The sequence below is a fragment of the Coturnix japonica genome, chromosome 23, assembly GCF_001577835.2.
Source record: "Coturnix japonica isolate 7356 chromosome 23, Coturnix japonica 2.1, whole genome shotgun sequence".
NCBI classification, from domain to species: Eukaryota; Metazoa; Chordata; class Aves; order Galliformes; family Phasianidae; genus Coturnix; species Coturnix japonica.
Genome location: NC_029538.1, coordinates 540,364 through 565,252, shown reverse-complemented (window position 1 = coordinate 565,252; position 24,889 = coordinate 540,364). Strand labels below are relative to the sequence as shown.

Genomic DNA, 24,889 nt, shown 5'->3' with positions numbered 1-24,889 from the left:
TGGGAGGAATGGGAGTGAGAAGGGGCTGTGTACCATTTCCCTGGGTTTCAACCGCTAACACTTCATCCGCAGGACTCCATTCCTCCCCTCTCATTCCAGCATGATTCGTAGCTGTGCCAGGTTGATGTGGTTTAACTATCAGTGCTCTGCTATGCACAACTTGTCGTTTTGGGGGTGCTGCCCCATGCATAGAGTTGGGTTTGGTGCTCTACCAGCTGGGAGATCTGATAGAGGATCACTGCATGCTGTGCTGCAGACGGGCTGACCCCACCTGTAGCAGGGCAGTGCCGCTTGGCACAATTAGCTGCATCTTCATTAGGAACGTTTACCAGAAAAACCTGCTGATGTTCCTATTCTGGTGAAGGGTTTGGAGAGCCTGGGGCAGCCCAGTCTAGCTAACAGGAGCTCCTTGTTGGGTGAGATCCATGCTGGTAGCAGCCCTTAGGGCTTCGTGCAGCAGAGACTGGTGTTGCTTGCTATATGCATGAGTAGCGTGCTTCCGTTGTTGAGTGGGGCTGAGCCCAGCAAAGCTGCATTGAATTGAAGATGGCAGGAGGATCCCCAGGCTCTGGGGAGGGTGTTTGGAAGTTACGCTGCTTGGTTTCAATGAGCTGCCCCTTTAACATGGACGTGTTCTCTCAGGAACTTCTAATCCCAGAGTGCAGCGCTTTGTTTGAATGCCCAGAGTGCAAGCGTGGCTGGAGCAGAGCGATGCATGCTGGGGTGAGTAGTTTGTGCTTTGGAGAAGAGGAAAAAAGGGAACAAAGGGAAAACATCCAAAAGGTGTACAGGGCTGTTAGAGCCCAGCTTTGGGTGTGCAGGGCAGGAAACAGCACCTACCAATGCACTCGCTGCTCTGCTTCATGCTCTGCAGCTTGCATCTGCATGGGTTTTCCCAGCACTGAATGGCATTCACAGCAAAAGCAGCCACACTAACACAGTGTGGTCGTGCTGTGGTTGTAGATGCCATGGGGTCCTTCTTAGGGCTGTCAGTGTTCACATGAAGAGCTCTGGGGCCTGGCAGTGCCATTAACAGACACTGAGCTCTGATGTTGGGTTCAGGTTAAGATATAAGGACAAAATTATTCTCCATCAGAGTGGTGATGCATTGGCATGTGCTGCCCAGGGAGTGGTGAGGTCACCAACCCTGGAGGTGTTTCAGAACCATGGGGATGTGGCTCTGAGGGATGTGGTCAGTGGACATAGTGGAGGTGGGTTGGGCTGGGTGATCTCAGAGGTCTTTTTCAACCTTTATTTTCTAGGGTTCTATCACACATCCAGCTCCTCCAAAGGCCACCAGATATGTTGGATAAGGGACAGTGAATGTTGTGCCCACAACTATGTGATAACCTGGCAGATCCCCCACTCAGCCCTGCTGAGTTTAACTAGAAAACACTCGACCAATTCATACATTAATCTCACTAAGACTCTGCTCATTGCTCTTCTGTTTTAGGGTGTGAGTGGGAATCCCATATCCCATGGAGGGGTCCATCATTGCACTGCAAGGCTTCTGTGCAGGAGTTTGGGCTGTTATACCCCATTAAAATGCACATAGTTGTCCATATGTGAGCTGGAAGTGTGCCCTGCGTGCAGCCCATCGCTGTCAGGATACCAGGACTGGGCTTGTGCACGTCTCCAGTCATATGGCAGCAGTGAGGTGCGGGGCAGCGCGTGAACTGTGAGGAGAAACAATGCAAAGGGGAATGGAGAGCAGCGAGCGGTGCAGGCCCGGCTCGGGGAGCACCGACAACGGCGCCGAGCCGCCCCCAAGCCGCGCGGCCTACTGTGGGCCGCGGCCGGGCCGCCCTCGGCCGGGCCGCCTCGCCTTCCCGGCATGCAGCGCGCCGCCCGTCCCCAGTGGGCCGCCATGTTGTCGGAGTGAAAGGCAGGGGGAGAGGCAGGCGGCGAGCGGCCTGGGGGGGGCCGAGATCCAGCTTCATCCTACCGCTCCGCCTGTGAGTATCGACACCGGATCGGGCCCCCGCCGCGCCGCGCACCCCTGCGGAGCCGCCGGTGGGGCGATATTGGCGGAGGGAGCGGGCGGAGCGGCGGCAGGGCGGCCCGAAGCGAGCGGCGGCGGCGGGGCGCTGCGCCCGGCTCTCCCACTCGGCGCCCGGCCGTGTGTCGGCCCCATTGTTACCCGGCGGGGGCTCGGCGGGCCCTTCCCGTCCCTCGCACCGCCGTTCCGTTCCCCATCCGGCCGCGGGGAAACGGCGGCGGTATTGTTGAGCGGGGGGGCGGCCCCGTGGCGGTACCCCCTGGGCCGCGCTCCCTCACGGTGGCGGTGGGGCCCCCCCCCGAGCACGGCCCCTCCCGGAGCCCCGAGCAGGCCCGGCGGGGAGGCCCGGCCCCGCTTTGTTGCCCGCGGAGGGACGGGGGGGTCAGGCCCGTGTTGGGGTGGGCGCGGCGGAGCGTGGGGGGGGAACCAGAGGGGGGGGCCGCTGTGTGGACCGGGGGGGGGTCCCTGATAGAAGGGGGGGCGCAGGGCCTGGAGCCCGGCGGAGGCACAAAGCGTTCGGTACTTTGGATGTGCGCTGTGGCCTTGTTTGTGTGTGTGTTGTTTTTCGCGTTGCTTTTTGGGTGTTTTTATGTTGGTTTTTTTTTACCCGCTCCTTGTTTTTCTTTCTTTCCATCAGTGCCGTTTGGCCATTTTTAATTACACGCTCGGTGACTGTTAGAGAGGAATGCCGCTTTTCTTATGTGTTTTATTTTTGCCCCCCAACCTGAGCGATACTTATTGGCCTTTTGCTTCCTTTGATTGGATTTTCCTCTCCTTTGTTTTTCGTTTGTTTGTTTAGTGTTTGATAACTTTGCTCAGAGCAGAGATTTCCTTAACGCAGATCATGAGTAAGGAATTTCCTTTATAAAAAGTGAGGGCGGTGGGGCGAAGGGTGGCATTTGAACCACCGTTGCTTTCATGCTGCTTGAAGCGATGGGGTTGGTTATCGTTTTTTCTCACTTCCTGCAGGTTTTACACGCTTTCACCTTAAAACTTCTGATAGGCCACGCAGCCCTCGAACAATGAGAGCTTGAATTTCCAGTCCAGCTTTCCAAACCACCCAAACCACCACCACACAACTCCTATCCAGCTCTCGGTTTAACTTGTTAAGGTGTTCGTCTGCCGCCACCTCCGTGTTTTAATGCTGCCTGTCGTTTTTAGAGTGCATTTATCTATAGGGAAGGCAGAACTGTGCTGTGCCTCGCCGAGAGACGTTGCTTCTCGTGCCTCCGAAGTTCAGCTCGCTGCTCAAAGCTCAAAGCCTCGTAATCTAAACTATTTTGCTACTAATGATAACACAAGAGTGCCTTATTTACATGCTGTATTTTGGTCTGGGGGAATGGGAAGCTGTCTGCTTGGAGTGCTTTGTGGCAGCGCTCTGCCTGCAAATCCTGCCTATTCTGCCTTTGTTTGTAAACGTGTGACTCTTTGCAGGGAGCTGTTTACATAGGGAAGGTTTATTGCATGTTTTTAGGGAGAGTTTGGGAGTTAGCTGGGTCCTAGCAGCCACTAAACTGCTTGCAGCAGAGCCTCGCAGCTGCTGGTAGCTAATGAATGTGTGTTGTGTAGGTGACTTAACATATTTCTGATGCTCTGTGTGCTTTGAATGACAGTATTCAGCTGTCCGCTACATTTAACGCGGCATTTCTATAAAAACACATCTTGGAACTAAACTTGAACTACCCACAATGCTCCTTTCCCCTTTGCTCCCTTTCAAAATGTCTCCTTTGCCAAGTTCTCTCGCTTGTTTAGCGCTGCCTCATGTGTTAGATGAAAAAGGAAGCTTTGGGGAGCTGCTGGTGTAGGAACTCAAAGTGCTTTTATTGGGTCTTGCCTTAGGTTGCCCAGGGCCCCAGAAGGTGTGGATTCCTCTGCTAGTGCAGCTACCAATGAGCTGCATACAGCTGAAACTTTGGAGTTAGCAGGACAGTGCACAATGTGTTTGCGACCTGGTTAAGCAGAAATTCAAGGTTTTTCAGCTCGAATTGGGAGCTTTGATGTTCTGTGTGAGTGCACAACACTTGAAGATCCTCCTTGTGATCTGGGAGGTGTAAACAAGCACGGCAGGCACTAATGGTAGAGTCTGTGTTGCTCTGTGTTCTTCAGGGGATTGTTTTTCTGGTGGTTTTCTGTGGCTGCACTTGGGTTGTTTTGTTTGTTGCATAAATGGACGTTCTGCTTTGTGTGTAAGGGGTGCCCTGTATGAGTCTCACACACACTGATAATGCTCAGCAGTACAAAACGCACACTGGTCCCAAGTCCCACGTTTCTGTGTGGTGTTGTGAAGTTAATAGAGCAAATGACCGTTAGGATGTGTTGGCCTTGGCATCGTAATGTTTCCCACGTCAGAGGGGTGTGTTAGTGAATGCACAGAGCTGAAGCTTGAAGGATTTAACCTCCCCTTTTCCTTCTCCCTTTTTCTGTCTCGCCTCCTTGCCCTCACCCCGTAGGTGTTGGTGGAATGAGCGTTGCGTGTGTGTTGAAGAGAAAAGCAGTGCTCTGGCAGGACTCGTTCAGCCCCCACCTGAAACAGCACGCTCAAGATACAGCTAATCCCAACATGCCTGTTGTATTGACATCTGGAACAGGGTCCCAGGCTCAGCCACAGCCAGCTGCAAACCAGGCTCTTGCAGCAGGGACACACTCCAGTCCTGTTCCTGGATCCATAGGAGTTGCAGGCCGCTCCCAGGACGACGCCATGGTGGATTACTTCTTTCAGAGGCAGCATGGTGAGCAGCTTGGGGGAGGAGGAAGTGGTGGAGGCGGCTATAATAACAGCAAACATCGCTGGCCTACTGGGGATAACATTCATGCAGAACATCAGGTAAAGAAATGTTTCCAAACTGAACACATGAGCGCATCGGGCTTGTGATAGATGCTTTTAATGACACTGTTTAAAGCTTAAGATGTTTTGTTTTTAATGGTTGGAATGCCAGCAGTTCTGCTTGTTTTCTCTTCTCAGGATAGCGGTGCCTTGCCAGCTATAAACTGAAATGTTTTGGTTCTCAGGGGTGTTGAAATCCCAGTGCACTCTCTGACAGTCAAACGTGTGATTGCAGAAGTTATCGTTCCCTTTATTGATTATATTGTTTTCCCCCTCTGTGTGTCTATGTGTGAACCAGTTTAGTGGTGGCTGCTGCTGCTTTTCAAATCTGTTGCTGTAGTTAAATAATTCTTATGTAATGGTGTTACAAAACTGCCAATGCATGTAGGTTGAGCTTTTACCATTCCCAATATTGAAAAACACAGTTAGGGAAGTTGCTTGTGATGTGCGATTGCCTGAATTTCTTGCTTATTTGCTCTGAGGTTTGTTGTTGTTGTTTCTTTAATATTTGGATGGGGAAAGGGCTATTAATATGCTTAGTTGGTCTGAGAGGGGAACATCATTAAGAACATGAGGAACAACAGTACTTTTACAAATGCAGCCGACACCTTCCAGTGACTGGAAGATTCTGAAGGGATAGTAGGCCAAAACATACCTTAGTAGTAGTGTTTACTAGAAGGCTTTTCAGTCATTGCATTGTCAGATGTGCTGAGACTGAAATGGGTGTATGACTCATTGTAGCTTACTGACTGTGACCTGTAAGTAACTCGTCAAGTACAGTAGTGAGCTAAGGAGATCTACTCCCAAGCCTCCCTTAGCATAGGAAACACAGCTTAGGTGTGGGCATGTTGTTAAAATGCACGATTCCCACAGGTCTATTCAGAGCAGCAGACACAAAGCTTTTGCAACCTTTATTAATATCTCCTGCCTCTAATTTCTAAAATAAAAGTGATCGGGCCCTTGTTCCTGTGCTGTGCCTCCCCAGGGGATGTTTGTCATCTGAGCCCTTTGAAAGCAAATGTTGCAGTGAATTTTGCAACCTCACTGAAGTCAGTGTGTGCGTTAATAAAAAAAAGAAAACCCAAGTGCCCTGTTAATTTGTTTTGTATGAAAAACCGTATTAAGTACTGCCATATGAAATAAGCTGCTAGAACAATATTGGAGTTACTCCCTTCTGTGGAGCATAATATTTAGGGATAACTGTGTAGAAGTACATCTCGTTTCTATGTTAACTGTCTAAGCTTTGAGTCACTGAATACAGTTAGTGACTTGCCTCGAGAGACACAGATGGAAGAGATTTTAATGCACTTGAATCAGTATAAGCAGTAAGCAGTCGTTTCTTACCCAGTGGCTTTAACTTCTAAGTTTTTAAATACAAGTTACCATATGATTGGCCTGTTGTGGAGATGCTTAGGCAGGGAATGCTGTTTGCATGTTTGAGTAGAGATTGTTTTAGATGTCAAAAGATGTGTCATAAAACACGTTGTTAATTCTGTTTTCCTTCAGCTCATCTTTATCTTCCTGTCTCTGAAAAGCAATAAAAGTAAAACCAACAAAACTCTTTGGAGGTGGAGGGGGTGGATCTGCAGGTATTAAAAATGACACAGGGGTTGGAACTTTCCTTACTGCACTCTTTAATAGCTTGAAGACTTAATGTCAGAAAACCCCACCTGTTGCAGGGATGTGGTCTGATGTCAGCACGTGCTTTTCCTCATTTAGATTTTCTTCAGAAGGTACTTGACTGAAGTGATGTGACTTCCAGCACTTAGTTGAGAAAACGAGTTAGTTTTTACTGGTGTAAAGGAACAGTGTGCATGATCTTTGAAGGCAGAACACTTAGAATCATAGAATGGCCTAGGGTGTAAAGGACCATAATGATCATCTACTTACAACCCCCCTGCTATGTGCAGGGTCACATCTTCACTTCTCAGGAGATGGTTGTAGTTGAGATGTACCTGCAAGGTGAAGATCCAGCTAGTGTGAATAGGTATTTTTTCATGTATTTTCTGGGACCTGGTACCTTAGAAATACCCTCTGTGCTGTAGTTAGGATGAAATCTGTTCTTTTTCCAGGTGGTTTTCACATCAGCTGCAGTGTTCCTGTCATTCATTCCTGGTGTTTTGCATTTATCCAGTCTTTATGTTTAATTTCTTTGAAGTCAGCTCCAAGGTGGGGAGCTGACTTTTTTATTTTCTGTTTGATTTTCTGGTGTCTGTCTGTATACTACAGCAACTGGGCTCTTTAACTTTGTTTTTGCTTCAGTCTTTCCTGAGTGCCTTTTTTTCCCTATGGTTCTCTCTTTGCCTTGGGTTTTTACTCACGGGGAAACAGTGCAGGATATATGTAATCCTAGTACTGCTGTTCCTCTTCGCTTTTTGGTCATCCCTGCATCTGTTTCATAAGTTACCAGTTCCTTGGAACAAAAACTAGTCTCATGCATACAAAATAGTTTAATTCTATTAGGGTTTACCCAGGGTAGGACTGAATTTGTCCTGTGAGTGCTCAGGTAGTGGAAGGAAGTGGTGAGAGGTGCAGAGAGATGGGGCATCCTTCTGGATGTCTGTTAGCTGGTGATTTTGTTTGTTGTAATGTGCTTGTATTGCTGGATACTTGGTTTTAAACTTTCAACCTTGTTGCCTTCAACCCTGACAGTAGCTAAATGATAATGGAAAGTCAGAAAATTAACTATAGGATGATATAGGTTAATGTTTGCCTAAAGCATAGGAGATCGTAATTAAGAGTAGAGGGATTTTCTTAATTGTTGAATCCCAATTTCTTTTTTGTTGTGTATGTAGACAGGCTTCTGTCCCTGTCTGTTGGTGCTAATATTGCAGTGATTTCAGCAGTATTTTGTTGTGTGTTAGTAAGCAATTGAGAGTGATAGAGTCAGAATTTATTTATGCTGTCTTTGCTTTTTGGTTTTTATTGTGCTGTCTGCTGCTCTGTCTTTTGTTTATCCTTTTACCAGCAGCTCTGAGAATTGAGGTGTGAATGGCTTTAACAGGGGAAAAAACAAAACAAAACATTTTTCTTCTGCTGGGGATGTAGATTGTGTCCTCTTGTTGTGAGCAGTAGGAAGATGCCAGCTGTTCTTCATGCTGTAACTAACAAAAATTCTCTTCCCTTTGCATTTCTTCCTTATCCTCCATAAGAAGGGAGGCAGGAGGGGAAGCTGTATAGCAATATGGAGTTAAGCAGTGGAAGATCTTACTGTCATTTACCATGTTAAGGTATGAAAGATATTCCCTCTATCCAGATAGTACACATTCTGAATTCTCCAGTGTCTGTGAGAACAAAGAGATAATGTTGAAATTGGACTTTTTTTCTTAGATTTGAATTTCTGCACAAACTTCTGTCTGCCTGCAAGCTACAAACATTTATCTCATTATCTCACTGTCCGACACTTTACATGGAGGACCCTTCTGACAGCCAGGTCTTGACTGCAGACACACGCTATCTGCAAAAAGAAGCAAGATAAGGTTGAGTGTCAGTGTCCATCAGTAATACTAAGATACAGACAGAAGGGTTTTAGCAGTAGTTCATCTTCAGTGTGTTACTGTTCTTGAGGCTGCTTGGGCAGCTGCTAAGCTATCTGCACTAGGATGTTCTTATGCTGCATGTCTTGTAGAAAGCAGATGCAGATCTGAACTTCACGTAGGTGAGTGAAGAGGTAGAAGTTGATTCCTGATGACTGAGGACCTAGATTGGGTTTGACTTGCCTGTGTAAGGTTGTATCTCTCATTACAAATCCAAACAGCCACCTACTGCTCCCAGGGGGAATACAAGCCAGTTGAGATACTCTTCTGGGAGCAGTTAACAATACTGAGTGGGTTTTTAGAAAAACTGGGTGGGTTTTCTTGGATGGGGTCTCTTGGGGTTTGTGTGCATGGATGTTCTTGAACTGGAGCAAAGTTTGTCTGGTGGTGGTCTCTTGTGAATTGCAGTAAATGGTTATACTGCTTGAATTGCAGTTAGAATAATACGGGAGTTGCTTAGTGGAAACAAATGATTTGAGGGATTTACTTTCCTTGAGAGCATGCTTAATTAATAACTTGAGACAATAGAACTGCAGGGATGGTCTGCTTGAATATGTGGAATTTTTCACATATAGTTGGTGAAGAATAGTGAGGGCAAGCAGTGGGGCTGGAATTGGTTTTTATGCTCAGTTTTGCCCTTTGGCAACGTTACTGTGACTTTTGAACTGAGAAGTGGCATTTAAGTGGAGACAGAAGGTGATTCCGTGGGCAGCTGCCATAGCTGGTGTGTGGTGCTGGGGCACGATTAGATGTTGTTCAGCACTGGAGTCTGTTGGCTTTTGTTGCCTTGAGGTCATTACAGGGTTCTCTAAAATGATCCTGAAAACTGAGGAAGCTGTAGCAATTGATCCAAAGTGAAACCCCATTTTAATTGATTGTTAACCCTTCAGGAGAGAGATGTCTTTCTCTGCTTATGGAAATAACCATTGTGGTCTAGATAATCTGGCTAATTAGCTGAAGGCATGGGGGAAGTTGTAAATCACATACAGCATGTAATATAATGTATGATAGAAACATTTTCTCATGTATGTGTCATTAAAGCTTTTAGACTTTCAAGGGTGATTCCACGTATGGAAGTGAACTAGTTATGCCTTCTCTTGCATCAACACTGAAGTGACTGGGCTGCTTTGATACCCAGGTAATTTAGAACATAATACCTTGCTGAGATGCAGTGTCTGGTTTATGTGATTTGTTTCACTTGAATTTCTCTGTAATAAAGAAGAGAGTGATGTCCTGAGAGGATTTAGGATGTTTAACTTAGTTTTCTGCTTTACGCGCTTCCATTTGGAAACTTCACCCCCTAGAAGGGGAGTGAATAGATGGCCAAGTTGGGTGTTTTAAATGAGCTGTTTAGAAATCCTTTGTATGGATGAGAGAGGGAGGCAACCTGAAATCTTAGAGAAGTCACATGAGATTCAGAGGGAACAAATTCCAACAGGTCTTGCTGTCGCCAGCAGTCAGTTGCAAGGTGTGTGGCTGTAGCTTAGTGCTCTTGCTTTGGGATTTCTCAGTGGTATGTCAGCTTCATAGTCTACAAAACCCTTCTGCACTACTGAATTTGCAAGCTTTAATGCTTCAGTAAGACTTCAGGTATTTCAGTTAAGGTATTGTGCCCAAGTGTGCTTTGAATAGAGCTTTATGAGAGCACAGCTTTGAAACCATGACAAGCTAATACTCGTAGTCTTCTCCCCTCTGGTTTCCACTTACCAGCACTCTTGTGCTTTGAATTGGTGTGGCCTGCCTGGGCTTTTGCACAACAGGTTGTGATGCACTTGGTGTTTCTGTAAATGAGTGCTTCTTACTGAAGAGAGACTTGACAGAAGGAAAAAGTCATATAACCTACCCACAACTGTGTCTTACTTGTAAACTTAGGTGATCCAGATTGACTGTTGATTGGAAATCTTAACAAAGCTGTTCCAGAGCATTGAGTATGGCGATGCTTCTGACAGTTTTAAAGCTGTCTTCTCTGAATGATTATCTTAACGGGTCTGTAAAGAACAAACTCTGCTTTGTTTGCAGATATCATGTGATCCTGCATTCCTCTTGTCAAGTGATCTGCTCTGAGATACTGTGTTACTCCTCTTCCTTTGTTAGGGGTAACTCTTGTTCTAGAGCAGTTGTTTTTATTGGGAGCATCTGGCTGTGCTGTGTATGTTGTACTGCCCCTGATGCTGTACTGGGGTAAAACTTGGCTCATTTTAAACCCCAGAACTAGTTTTTCACCTTGCTGCAAGCAGACTGTGTGGCAAAGAGCCATTTGCGTCTGTTCCTGATGGCAGTGCTGAGCTTGCCACTGAACTGAGGCATTGCTGGGTCCCTTGTGTACACCTTTCCCCCTCTGAACTTAAGCCTGGAAAGGTCATAGTAGAGGTGAGAGTGAAAGGAAGAGATCACTCAGGTCAGTTATTTGTGGAGCCCAGGGTGCTTGTGCATTGCCACTGGTCTGAGACTGTATTGGGAGGCAGGGGATGACTTCCCCAGTGTTTCCAGCTCCTGAGGGGCAGAATTAAGGCTGCTTCTGTAATCCAGCACTTTGAAAACTTGTGCCCCAACAGCATGTACCCAAGGCATCGCAGGTTAACCTAAATTCCATATTAATGAAGTGCTTCCCTTGGTGAATAAAATCTGAGCAAAAACATAATTAGTGAACTAAGCTGCGCCATGCTGAAAGGCTGCCTTTCTTGCATGTATTTCTGTACCTTGAATCATTAATCATCTTGGCTACATGCCATATGAAGCATTAGCCAATCTGTAATTTCAATGGCTTTTTGCTTTGAATGCTAATGGTAGTAGCAGTTCTAACGATGAATCCCTTACTACAAAAATAGTGGTTTAACCACCTAATCCCACCTAATACTTGTGCCTTCACATTCTTTCTTTACGGCCTATTGTTACGGGAGGGAACTAAAAATAGTGCTGTAATCAGTCCATGGAACAACATATTTGAACCCTGGATCTGGTTGTTAGTGGAAAACCTGTTGTTGAAAGTGTGTGGTGCTTTTCTTATTGTCAGCTGGTAAATACTTCCCCCCCAGGTACTATATATAGTGTTCATGCATGCAGAGCAGATTTATTCTTTTAAATAACATGCTATGTGAGCTGTTCAAACCAGAGAACACACACACAGACTCCCACAGCTGAGTGAGGCGTTTATTTCCATCTGAAATTTGTAAACCCTTAGTGGTAGTTACTTTAAAAGGCTGCAGCAACTTGTAACTATATAAATCAGTGCTACACAACGTTCAGGCTGTTGAAGTTACCTTTTTTTTTTCCCCTTCCCTTTCTCCTTTCTGAGAACGATGCGGTGTCAGCAGCCAGAATGTTTCTGTTTCTTGTCCTCACTGCTTTAATCTTGAAGCTCTTGCAGTAATGTTTGCTTTTTTGAGGGATCAAGACTGAGAATCTGAAGGCTTAATGAATGGAAACTTTGCAAGCCGTTTGCCTATTCAGACAAGTGTGTTAATTAAATGAATATCCAGGAAGTAGTCACGCTCTTGAGGTGCTTTACATGAGCACCTGCAGTGTGTGGACGGTGAGAGCTTGGAGTTCCATTTCTTTGTAGAGAAACAAACAGGTGCTGTTGGTCTTAGCTGAGAAATGATAACATTTTAATCTCTCCTGATAATGTAATAATAACATGATTTCCTGCATTGCTCTGCAGAAGCAGAAAAGCAAAACAAGCAGTGGTAGGACAGGGAAGAGGTTTCACTGTTAGCATTGTGTGGAGCTGAACGTTTTGGGAGGACTTCCTCCAGACTTGCTCAGCAAAGGCTAAAGAGTGGGCATTTCCCATGGATGGAAGGTGAGCTCTGAGATCTTCACTCAGTCTCTGATGGTATGTCTGTGGGATACCCTGCACTAGGTTTGCTTGGCTGGCGGTGGACCCTGTAATTTACAGTAGATCAAAGACATCTTGAAAGCAGCCATTTACATGTCCCAACATAACTCAGTCCTGCCCTCACAATGCCTGTCCTGCCTCCAGTTTAGCAGCTGGTGTGCAGGGTTTTGTGCCTCCTGGGCAGAGGTAGAGCTGGGGAGATGGAGCAGTGAGAGAAGAAATGCTGTAATGCATGGGGAGGGTGAGGAGGGATGAGAGAGGTCCTGGTTTATGAAAGTGTTGGGGAAGGAGAGGGAAGCCTTTGAGATGAGGCCACAGCTTTAGGAAGAGGGGAGGTGGCGAAACAGGAGTAGAGGCTTGCAGCAGCAGCCTCCTCGTTTGCTCTAGTTACCCAATTTATCATAATTGGCTTAATAGGAATAGATAGGTTCTTCTTTGGTCACAGTTACTGCTAATAAATGCAGGTATTTGACCTTCTTAAAATCATGGTATGTAAAAATTAATAAACAAAAAAATTCCTTTAAGTTTTTAGAGTTTGTTTCAGTCTGGGTATTTTTCAGAGAGGAATCTTATTCTCTGTAGGACTTCATTTGGTTTCTCATTCCAGTCTACATTTATTTGTTTAATTTTACCTCTTCTCCTTCTTATTGTGAAATGATACATGAATGAGGATGAAGAAGAAATGCTGTGACCCTTCGTTGTGATTAAGGGTGAAATGGAGCTTCTCATAGTTTGGCAGCATATCTGTCTAAGTGAATATAAATTAAACATAAATGAGGATTCCTTAATACATAAAAACAGTGTCCAATCCCCTGAGTTACCAGCAGATGGTGAGATATGGAACAGTATTACCTTTTGAATTTGTGCGTAAAGGTCATATTAGGAATCAGTAGCACCTGTATTTGCTGAATATAAGGTGCAATATTAAGAGTGATTATTGACACTGATATTTACTGAAAATTACCATTGGGCTGCTTCGCCTGTAACTCTCACTTCTGCAGAAAAATACATATATGGGATGCAAATGGTGGTACTGCAAATCCAAAAGGTAAATATGCTGTTGCTCTCCTGTTAATTTGGTAGGCCCTTCAAATCCCTGGTTAGTAATTGTAAGGACAGTTCATGGCGGCTGTTCCTGTTAATTTAACTATAGAATTCCTTTTGACAAGTGCCGTTTAGCCCCGTGGGCCTGGTTGTTTGCTGGGTTAAATTTAACAGGAGCTCTGAGTGCCAGCAGTACAGCGTGCCTCATCAGTTGCTTAGGTTTCAGGTATGTTTATGGCAGCCTTCCTGGGCCTGTGGTGTGCAGCTGATGCTTCCCCAGCTTTCCCTTTTTTTCCCAGGGTTGTAGACTTTTACCACTGCTTTTTTCTTTCTTTTTTTTTGAATAAAAATCTGTACCTCTACCAGCTTGTGTCTGAGGGGCTTAGAGTGCTTTGCTCGGGTTTGTAGCATGGTGCAGATTGCCTCTGGCTCATGGGATGCTGCTGCCTCAATCTCTGCTGCATTGATGCAGCTGAGAAGCACTTGAGGTGTGTCAGGGCAAGTGTCTGTAGGTTTGAGACTGGGGAAGTGTCTGCTTCTGAGTTGCTGTCATTACAGGGCCCCATTGCTGCAGAACTTAACCTAGAGAAAAAGAAGCGGTAGCCCTACGTGCATTGACTACCTGACGTGGATCAGCTGGCTGCTGTTTGAGGGGCTGGAAATCTGTGGTGATGTGTCTGATGCAGAGTTGCCAACAAGCTCCACTGCTGCGTGGGAGGCTGAATTTGGGAAGTGACCACTGACATAGAGATAAATTGGTTTGTGGTGTTGAAATCCGCAGTAGGTAGGAGTAGAAAGTGTTCTGTTTTATCTTGTCCTCTCTAAAACAAGCAGTGGGGATCAGAGCTATTGAATCTCCAAAGGGCCTGGAGTTCCTCTTGGCTTCTGAGTAGCCCTTTAAGTGGCGTGGGTTTTTTTGTTGTTGTTGTTTGATTTGAATTCATGGAACTACAAATGAGAACTGGAGGTCTGATCTAGAGTGAGTACTGAGTAATTCAGCTGTCTCATTATTGCATGTTTTTCAGAGCAAAGGTGAAAACTGGTTAAGGGGCTTCAGAGAGAGCGGAACAGAGCAGCCCTGGGCTTTGCTGCAGCCCATGGGCACAGCTTGCAGGCAGACGTGGCACCAAAACATGCACCAGCAGGGTGGCTCTGAGCTGTACTCTGCTCCAGTGACACACATTCTTGTATTAGTGTGCATGGAAATGACTCGCCTTGAATGAGATAACTCATTAAGTTTGGTGAGATTTATGTGATCCCCGAGCATGTACGCAGCACAGCGTGAAGGTGAGGCACAGTCCTGTGCAATGGGATTGCTTTGTAACTCATTCAGAAACAGTGTTTCTGAAAGACAGCTCGAAGGCCTTCATGTTGTTAAGCAGGATTCAAAAGCAGACGGGCTGGTTTTCTGTGTTACTAGAGAGTGAGCCCTCTTCACAAGAGGGTCGAGAGGTCTGTTCTGTGCAAGTGGTGCAGTGTTACATTGTGCTCTGTAGGTTGGAGTGCCTGGAAGAGGCTGAGGGCTTTTCAAGAAGCCAATTTTGTTGGCTGGCTTGTTGGCTGGCAGTTGTGGTTACAGACAGCTGACTTCTCTTGCTGCGATTCCCAGTGTTTCCTGAGATTGCCTCTTCTTCCAAGGAACCGGGTTATCATGCCATGTAATGATATAGGGACTGCTTCCTTGTGCAGCCACTTTATCTTGGCGCTGTCTTCTGGATTTCTTTCAAAACCAGGGTTGAGCAGTGAACTACATTTTATGATAATCAAATCTTGTATACGTTAATGCTGATCTGTGCATAAGTTCTTTCTCAGTGGACCTCCTTGTTCCCAGTGCCTGCACTGCCATGTCTGTGCTTGCTGTAGGTCAGCGAGAGTTAACAGGGATAGATCCCAGTGAGGCATGAGGCCATTTATATCATTTCAGATTATAGCCTGTCTTTTGGAACACAAAGGTGTAAGCAGTCATGACTTTAGTTAGAAGTTCTGCTGTTTGAGAAACTATCTGCTCTTGTTTGAATAGAAATAAAGGAAGCCTGGAATGTCATGCTCACCTCCTGTAAGAAAGTGACGTTGCTACTTGATGTTAGAAAGTGGAAAAATGAGAAGAGGATATTTGGGGTATGGCCTTAGGAAATGGAATAATAAGCAAGTCTGTATTACAGACATATCAGTAAGATGCTCAGTGAAGGCAAAGGTGTGGCTGAGAAGAGGGTCTCATATTGGCAGTTATATGCAGCTTGGGCTTCCAGTACCTGGGAGCTGGGCATACAGATACAAAATACTTTAATCCAATATTATTAGGCTGTGAGGGCAGCTCCAGCCTAGAGCTGCTGGGGCTGGGACATGATTAGAGCAAAACAGAAACATCTCTTGAGGTTCTTCTGATTTCTGCTAGGGATGTAATGATGGTATCTTTGTTGCAGCTTTGTTTTTAGGTTCCCATAGCATGACATCCACCTGTGGGAGTTTGTTTTGGTGAAGCCTGGGGGGGAGCATCATGAAGCAGCCTGTGTTTCTGCATTAGCACTTTCCACTGTGCTGCAAGTCCTGGAGCAGTGCCACTGTGGCTGCATCTGTAGTTTGCTGGGACATTCCCTTAGTACTGAGAGTGACAAACATCACCTACTGAACCTTTATTTAGCCTCTATTCCTCACATATCTCACTGAAATAATAGACTGCTGCTGTTCAGTGTTTGTGGCGTGGTATGTCTGGGGGTTGTCACATTTCCCATGAGTTCAGCTGGAACTGCTCTGCAGTATTTGTTCTTACACGAGGCAGCCGAGGTGCGTTTGCTTGAGGATCAGTGGTGGAGCTGGCAGTAAAGCAAAGCCGTGGTCATTAACTGGTGCTGTGGTTTCTGGAAGGTGGAGTCCTGTTTTTTTTCTGCATGGATTTGTAGCTGTGTGAGGGTCACAGCAAGAGGTGGCAAAGCTGAGACAAAACTGAAACTGCTTTTGAACTGGGGAGATGATCATAAAGAGGATAACTTAGTTTTAAACTCAGATTCTGCATGGCTGGGCATCAAGGATTTGCCAGTTACAGAAATGTACAATTTAACAACATGCTGTTAATCTTATGCAAAGCAGTATTGTCACAGAATAGCAGCAGAACTCACACTGGAGAGGACTTCACTTTCCTTGTATCTGATATTCTTGGATGGGGTCTACTGAATCTTGTCTTAAAATAGAAACAAAGCAGACTCATAGCAAAGTCATGACTCCATTGGGCTGGAAATAGTGGTAGGAATACCAGAAGCCAGAGTCAGGTCTCAGATCAGTGAGCATGGTGTGACTGTTTGCAGCACTGATGGCGTGTGAGTGTATTAAGCCAGGTTTTTTTTCTTTGCCTTTATGCTATGTCACCCACCAGATGTTATAACTGACTTCATTCCTTTAACCTGGAGGTGCCTACAGGTCTTAAGATGGCTAAACACTGTGTGTCTTCAGCATCCTGAAAAGCTCCTGTGAAGGGCTGCAGTGACAGTGTGTGGATTACTCGTAAATAAATGTTGTATAAACTATTACCACGGCTCCAACAGAAACCTGTATCAGATCTGTGGGGTTGCAGGGTTAGGTGAACACTCAGTAGGAGGTGTTCAGTAGTGCTTGTGTGCCGTCCAAAGTGCTTGTGGCTGTTTCGTTTAATTTGCTTTTCATTTCTGTCACTGTTTTTTATATTATTGTAGGTTGAATGCAAATCTGCTGCTTTTATAAGTTATTTGGTCTTTCTTGAATGGAAACGTTCCAGATTTGCTTCCTAATGCATTTACTGCTTTTCCTGAAATGATGCAGCTCAATGTGAAAGATTAATCTTTAAAATAAACTTGGCAAAGGTGGTTATGTTAGACTGTGTGGCTTAAAATAGTTGCTCCTTTTGCCATTTTTTTTGTACATATATAGATCTAATGTTAAAGTGCTCTGTCTTCTGGGTATCTTAAAGGTAAGTCATCTCTTGGTGCTCAGTAGCCTTGTTGTGTGCTGCAATATAGAATGCAACTTAGAGCTTGTGTCAGAAAAAAATGCTGTAAACTATAGTAATCATTTAAAAAAAACCAAAAAACCATTTTCTTATGTGTGTTGTTTTTTTTTTTTTTCTCCTCACCCATCTGTAAATAGGTGCGTTCTATGGATGAGCTGAACCATGATTTTCAAGCGCTTGCTCTGGAAGGAAGGGCTATGGGAGAGGTAAGTAAAAGGCCTGTAGAAGAACATCTGTATTTTGGTGGGAGGAGGTCAATGTCTAGGAGGCTTTTGAGTCTGCTGGTATGATTCTGAACTTGAAAGTTCTCCATTATGGTTGTGAAGTGTGTGTGTGCTTTAACAAAATAAAAACCTGTCAGGCTGGATGTGTCTCAGTAGGAGGAACAGCTAAGCCCTCCACCTGTTGTATCATCAAACAGCAAAATGGTGGTTGTAAAAGAACAGTTAGAAATCTGTCTTATGACAAGTGTTAGAATCCTTGTAGCATGTTTATTCTGGGATCTTGTGATCTCAAACCCCGCAATATTGTGGGGTTTGGCTGTCAGTTACTGTCTGCTGCCCAGTTTGTGCTCCTGGCCACCTACTTTTGCTCTTGTCATAAAGCATAGGGCTGTGTTTAATGTTTAAATAGCTGGGCGGTGTAATCAAGGGTTTCAGGAGTGGTCAGTGCTTTGGACAGGTCAAAGGGCTGAGGAAGAGCTGTCATGCAGTGGATCCTCTGTTTCCAACTTTGTAGCACAACAGCATGAACTTCCTTAATCTTGTCTGCAGGCAGCAGATCTGGGGAAGATGATCTGTCTTTTTTCTTTAAATAGAGAACTTACCTACTTATGCTGCCTTGGAAGAAGAACAAGTTACTTCTAGTTGGCTGTTACTCATTCCTCAAAGTTGGGATGTAAATGCTTCTTGTAGTTCCCCTTTCCTTTATAGCCAAGCCTTTTGGTTTATGGAAGAACAGAGACAAGAAAATCTTGTCTTGCAGGATATTAATTGCATAGAGGGTCTGTCTCTAGCATAGTGCAGGTCTTTTGTTTTGGAAAGGCTTCTTTTCTGCATTCCAGTCTATGAAACTCATGTTGGTTTGTTTTCCCCCTCTCCAGTGATTCCTATTGTTGTAACCTACTTTACGAAGTAGATTAAAAAACAACCTCTAGAATCCGGAAATGGCTGGTGTGGAGAAAACAGAAAGCCAGGATTATTGTGTAGTGCGCCTTCTGTCAGGTGAAAGAACTCTGAATTCCTGGTGTTTGCAGCCAAGCTCCTCTGCTTTTCTTTATTCTCTGGATGATAATAATGCTGAATTGCAGTTCAATCTGGCAGTACCTGAAAGGAAATAATCCGTGTTTCTGGATCTACATTGAAACTATTGACTAAGAGCAGTTGAAAATAATGGCGTTTTCTCCTTGCTGAATTACAAATCCATCTAAAGCTGTTGAAAAACAGATGATTTGCCTCCATGTGTAACATGGCAGAGGGATGATGGGTGTGAATGCTCTGTAAATATTACTTTTTACACCTCACTTGGGCAGGATGTTGTTCATTGTCAGATACAGAGTGCACAGGTTCTCTGCGTGCCTGGTCAGGGTTAGTGCAGCTCTCGTTCTGTGCTTAGTGTGGCATTATGTCAATTTGAATGCCTGAGGTGTTCTTAACTATGCTTATCTTTCCTAATTCTTGGTTTATTCAGTGATTTATTGAGAGAAGCGAACTTAATGTTTCTTTTTATCCTTTGAATGTGAGATTTCCTTTGCTGAGCCTTCTAAATGATGAGTCACTTTCCAGTGTTATTGTCACAAGAAAGGAACTTTGAGACAGCTTTCTTCTGCCATTGGACTTTTCCATGCACTGAAGCAGGCGTGTTTCTTCCAGGAGAGATGGCATTTCACCTGCTCTTTCTCTAACTGAAGTCATTATTTCTTATTTCCCTTAGGTTTTTCTGTCATCTACTGCGGTTCCCTTTCTTTATCCATTGAATTTTCTCTGTTTCCTGAGGAATTTCAGCATACATCCACCTGGCCAGTATCAGGAGCTGTGTAAACTGAGATCCATTCTTCTGATTCTTAGCTGCAGAAAGAGCTGATAATGTCAGATCCCAAGTATGATATTGAAAACCCTGGAGGAGAAAGATGAGGAGAAGTGTTTGTTTATACGTTTGGGAAAACAAAGCATTTAGTCTATCTTTTATCTTCCTGTTTCCTTGCTTCTTGGTAAGCAATATCATCACAATTTTAGTGGTTTGAGGAGCTCGTGTCTCCTAAGACGTAGGAGCTTTTTAAAAGGGCGCAGTCAAGTAATTAAATTATCTGGATTTTAACAGCAGGCTAGATAACTTTTGATTTGTGATGAACAGATAGTGTCATCTGGGGAAATTAAGACTGGTTTAAAAACCCACAGCTTTCATCTGTATTGTGGCTGTCTCTGTCTTCACGATTGCACCTTCCTCCATTTAATTGTGTTAAACTCCTGTACAACATTTGCTGAAGAGAATGTAGTAGAGAGAGGTGTACAGAATTTGGTGCAGCAAGAAGCAGAATGAAGGTCTGTTCAAAAATAGCCCCTGTGGAGCTGGTTGGTTTTGCTGCTTCAGCACACAGACCAGGACATGTGTCTATGCCTCTCATGCTGTCTTCTGAGGTCTTTGATCACACAGCAGTGATGCTTATCTGAAGCTTAACCACGAGCTGTGCGAGTTATTGTTCTTCTCAGGCCCTCAAGACAGGGGAGCTGGGTGTCTGCTTTTCTTCACTTAAGTCTCTTTTATCTGGAGCTTAGCAATATTGAATATTAATACAGCATCTTTGTTGTGTAGTGGATGGTGCAGAGAGACCAAGAGGTGGTATCTGTCTCCTTCATCTGCATATGTATGTGCTGATATATGTGATATATGACATATATGTGCCCCATTTGATAATAGATGCTGCTGTGAGGTAAGACTACAGCTGGAGAGAGTCACTGGGTGAGCAGCTGAAACAGCTCCTACAGAGCACACTGCTCATGGGAACAAAGGCATTGGGTAGCTGTAGAAACTTCAGAAATGCTGGAGTTGGACCAAAAAACTCAGAAGAAAGTATCTAAGTAACAGCTAATTTTCCCCTGCTCCTAAAAAGAGAGGTTAGTAAGAAATACTTCCATTGTTTATCATAGGCATTTGATTATTGTGCTCTGGGCTACAGTCCACCAAGGTTTTGGTGCTGCACTTTAGTCTGGCTTTGACTTGAACCAAGTTCCTACAAGCCCTGTGGCTCATTGCAGCAGATCTGCACAGCTAAGGCTGAAGTGGCACATGGTTCTCCACGTGCCTGATCACGTCATCACTGATACAGGTGGTTAGGTGCTAGATAAGACCCTGCCTCTAGTGACCAGAGCTTTTCCCTACGTGGAGTGGTTGTCGCATTGGCCTTCAGCATTCTTCTATCTGGTCTAAAACCAAGAAGAAGCAACACCATGTGACACTGTTTTCACCACGAATGATGTCTTCTCTTTCTCATTGAATGATTAATTGGCTGCTGGACTGTGGAATACTGAACGATGTGAATAATTTTTCAGTACAGATTTTTTTTTTTAGTTATCTGATGCTGACAGCATTGAAAGTGGGAGGGCTGTGGGTATGCAGTGCCCCAGCAGCTGGAGATGGAGCAGGAGTTGAGCAGCATCTCATCAGAAGCAGCTGGATCTGCACCGGTGGCTGCAGAGAGGCAGCTCATGGCTCTGTGTTCACTGCCATACATTTCACAGCTTGTGTGCATGGCAAGATGTAGGGCTTTTTGTTTTACTCTTCCACACTGTTCCCAGTCATGTCACCCTGCTTCTTATTTATGTGCTGGCTCTTTTTCTGCCAGAGCCCTGCTAGCAAGGCACAAAGCTGCCCATGGTGCAGGGTGGGGTAACAAGAGCTGTCCTGGCAGCAGGGAGTTTGTCAGAGGGATCCAGCTTTGGCTGCTGCTTGTGCTCTCAGCCCCGACATGGTTTGCTTTTTGGAGGCAGCATTTTTGAGGGTAGATAACATCTTAGAGTTTGTAAATTTGCAGTGCTGCCCAAATGGGACCTGTGAATACGTGCTCTGCCTGTCCGTACCTGTTGCTGCAGAGAAACAGAGTTCTCCAACTGTTGTGGTAGGGCACAGATGGCTTCTTTTATCTTAATATTTGCATTGTCTGAAGGGGATTGGTTTACTTAATTTGTCTAATTCATAATCCCATCTCAGGGGGCCCATGCACACAGGCTCAGTCCTTGTTGATGTAGCATTGCTTTTGTTGATGTGTATGTCATCCCTCCTCCCCTCTGCTAAATTGAATATTGGCCTAACTCTGTAAGTCTTCTGTAAGAGGGCTTAGAGGGATTATTTTTGTACTAGATAAGGTCAATTCTAATAAATAAAACAGAGAGCAAACGACCTAGTCTCCTAACCTCTGCAGTTTTATTAACTTTCACACTGAAGAACTGGATTATTTTTGCTTGAATAACTTTTCCATCTCAACTAACAACTTCCCCTAAGGAAAAATTCATCATCTTGGTGGGCTGTTATGTACTTCAGTAGAAGATAACTGCTAAACCTCTGTACTTGACAGGGCGAGGACCCCCTTGACATCTGCTGGTAATGCCTTTTGCTTACTTCTTGCCCATCCCAGCTGTAAACACACACTGAATCCATATGGAAATTAAACTTTAATATTCTTTTTCTACTAATGTGAGAGCTTCCAGTCTGAAATTTTATGTTCTGGAGGAAAAGGTTAAACTGCGGGGAACAGAAGTGTCAGTTTTGTTGTGCAGTGCGTGTGAGACAGCAAGTATCCATGTTTTTCTAATCCTTATTTGGGATTCACAACAAAGCTATAAGGTGTACAGGTACAGTTCTTCAGCATCACATTGTTAAGGAGTGAAATAAATAAAGGGATGGAGGGTAAGTGAAACAATAGAGGATTAAATTAATCTGAAGTCATCCTCTGGTCAGAGAACAGTCCTGCTATCTTTTGTGGTAGTGAATCAGCTTGTTTTCAAGAAAATAGAAATGATTACTAAACGAGCAAACAACATATAAATAAAAGCTTGCTCTTCATAACATCTTGTTGTTGTGCTTCAGTAGCACAGATGCATTGGAAGGTAGGTTTTCTTACTTAAGTGTGTATAGTTTGTAGTGCTGTATGTGAAGTACATATGTGAGCACAGTGGCTCACGTGAATATCCCTTTCCACATGTTCAGTGTGTGATTGTGATATAATTCAGATTTCAAAGTGCTTTGTGAGAAAGTGTTTTGAGTTTTAGTTTTCGTGAGATGAAAAATGTCTCATTGCTGTTGTTTCTGCTGTCTGGGAATGCAGGTCTCAAAGCATTAAAGCCAGAGGCAGAGCTGAGCTTGGCTACCTGCAGCAGACTTCTTATCCAGAGCCTTTAATTGGGTGTGCTTCAGATTTTAGGATTGTATTACAACTAAATATTGCATTAAAATTGCATTACATATTGCTGTGTGCTGACCAGGCAGTTCTGGGGCTCCTCCTTGCCCTTCTGTGCTGGTCTAGAGGTGCACATGCTTCTTTTTACACATGATTTTTTTTGGTTAAAGTTGCCTTTTATATTTGAGTAGAAATAGATTTTCTAAGTATAGAGTTTACTGTTGATTTCTTGAGTATACGAGGAAAGTGTATTTACTTTTTGGAAACTCAGGAACATATGGCAGGAGTTGAGTTTTCCCATAAACCAGATGATGTTCTTTCCTTGGGTAAAAATGCTCTAATTCTGCTCAGCTCTTCCTGTCTGCTGTCTGCAAGTCCATACTCCTTCTCATCTTTCTATTTGAGCTTTGCCCACTGCATGCACTGTGTCCCTTTGCTCACTGTGAGGTATTGTTGAAGGACATAGAATGATAGCATGGTCTGGGTTGAAAAGGACCACAATGCCTGTGTAGTTCCAACCCCCTGCTATGTACAGGGTCGCCAACCAGCAGCCCAGGCTGCCCAGAGCCACATCCAGCCTGGCCTTGAATGCCTGCAGGGATGGGGCATCCACAGCCTCCTTGGGCAACCTGTTCCAGTGCGTCACCACCCTCTGCATGAAAAAACTTCCTCCTTATACCTAGTGTAAACCTCCCTTGTCTCAGTTTAAAACCACCCCCCCTTGTCCTATCACTGTCCACCCTTGTAAACAGCCGTTCCCCCTCCTGCTTAAATGCTCCCTTCAAGTACTGGAAGGCCACACTGAGGTTTCAAGGAGCCTTCTCTTCTCCATGCTAAACAAGCCCAGTTCCCTCAGCCTTTCTTCATAGGACGTGAGAAGTTTTGTTTAATTGATTTCTGTTGCTTTCTTCTAAACTTTCTGAACTGGTGGAGGAAGTGCAGGTATTGGTGGGGTGCTGGCAGCAGGATTGGAGGAACTGGGTTTTGTGATGGGGGAACAGATGGGTATGTTTGGGAATCAGCTGCTGATGGACATCACTTGTCCTTGCAGATGTCATGTGTTTGAACTACACAGAAAGGGGAGCGTGGTGCAAGCTGAACTGCTTTCACTGATCACTTGGGAGGCTCATGAGCAGCTCATGCTGTCACTAATAATACTGAAGTCATCAATGGAGACCTAAAAAACAAGTGATGTGCTGATCTTGTGGTGGATCTTCCTCTGGTTGCAAGGAAGGAGCAGCCAGGAAAATGATGTTACTGCTTAGCGGGCTGAGAGTTAAAATAACAAGCTGGGTCTTGTTCTTGGTAAAAAGATAACAATAAAACCTGGAGGAAGCTTAGCACTTAGATTACAAGGCTTTCTTTCTTATGTGCCTTTTCTTCCTCTGTTCTTATTGAGAGCTTTGGGTGGAGATGACTCATTGCTGAAATAGGGATTGGAAGTAGAATGGGATACCTTGTAGGGAAAAGGAGCAATTAAATGGTCTTGCTTGGGCAGACTGTGCAGCACCAGGGAGTTCTGGGGTGTGGGTTGGTGTACCATGGGTTGAGGAGCTGGGAGCAGTGGAAGTTTGGTGTTTGAGGATCAGAACTTTAGGGAACCTTGTGCTAAAGGGAGGCTTGTAGGCACTGTGTTGTTCATGTGCATGTAAGTGGATGTTTAGTGGGGGAAATATTGGCGGTAGGACAGTCAGACTGCACGATTTGGGAGTCTTTTCCACACTTGGTGATGCTCTGATCTAAGAGTGACCTCCAGGATTTTAGTTGTGATCGGTGATGTAGGCTGTGTGGGTGGGGATGTATTGGTTTATTGTCTTTGGGAGCTTGTACAGACTCTGCCCAGGTGTGTGGCAATGTGCCCAAAACCCTGCAGCTCGACACTGGGCTTGGAGCAGTAGTGATTCTATGCTGAGTTCTACCTCTGTCCTCCATCTTGGGTCTGCACAGGCTTCTCCCTAACACACATTGCTTTATTTTTTCCTGTACTTGTTTGTCACGTGCTGATTTTAATCTCAGCTATATCATTGCAAAAGCAGAATTACTTTTGGGCAACAGCAGCGTTGAGTGTTCATTGAGTAGCTGGGTGGAATTGCATTCTCATTTGTGGTGGGACTTTCTGAGGACTTGGAAGGAGTTCTGCTTTTCATGTGCTGCTTAGAACAGGTGTTGTTTGTATTATAATACCTATCTTAAATGTGGTGTTTTCTAGTTTTCTCAGTCTGGGAACATAAGAGTTAAGCTCCAGCATACAGAGCTGCTTTGTGATGCTGGCTGGAT

The 24,889-nt window shown here is 44.8% G+C and overlaps 1 protein-coding gene across 9 annotated transcripts in view; it reads left to right on the top strand.

Annotated features, from left to right (window-relative positions):
- The first annotated feature begins 1,688 nt into the window (after positions 1-1,688).
- PUM1 (pumilio RNA binding family member 1) overlaps positions 1,689-24,889 on the top strand; it is a 65,638-nt gene continuing 42,437 nt past the window's right edge. For 7 of the 9 annotated variants that reach the window (XM_015883565.2, XM_015883566.2, XM_015883570.2 and 4 more), the window contains exons 1-3: positions 1,844-1,955; positions 4,450-4,823; positions 17,358-17,426. In XM_015883565.2, the coding sequence (XP_015739051.1) occupies positions 4,461-4,823; positions 17,358-17,426 (432 nt within the window). In that variant the 5' untranslated portion in view covers positions 1,844-1,955; positions 4,450-4,460. Of the gene's footprint in view, positions 1,956-4,449; positions 4,824-17,357; positions 17,427-24,889 lie in introns of all 9 variants that reach the window. The other 2 variants (XM_032448921.1, XM_015883572.2) reach the window with 1 other exon arrangement.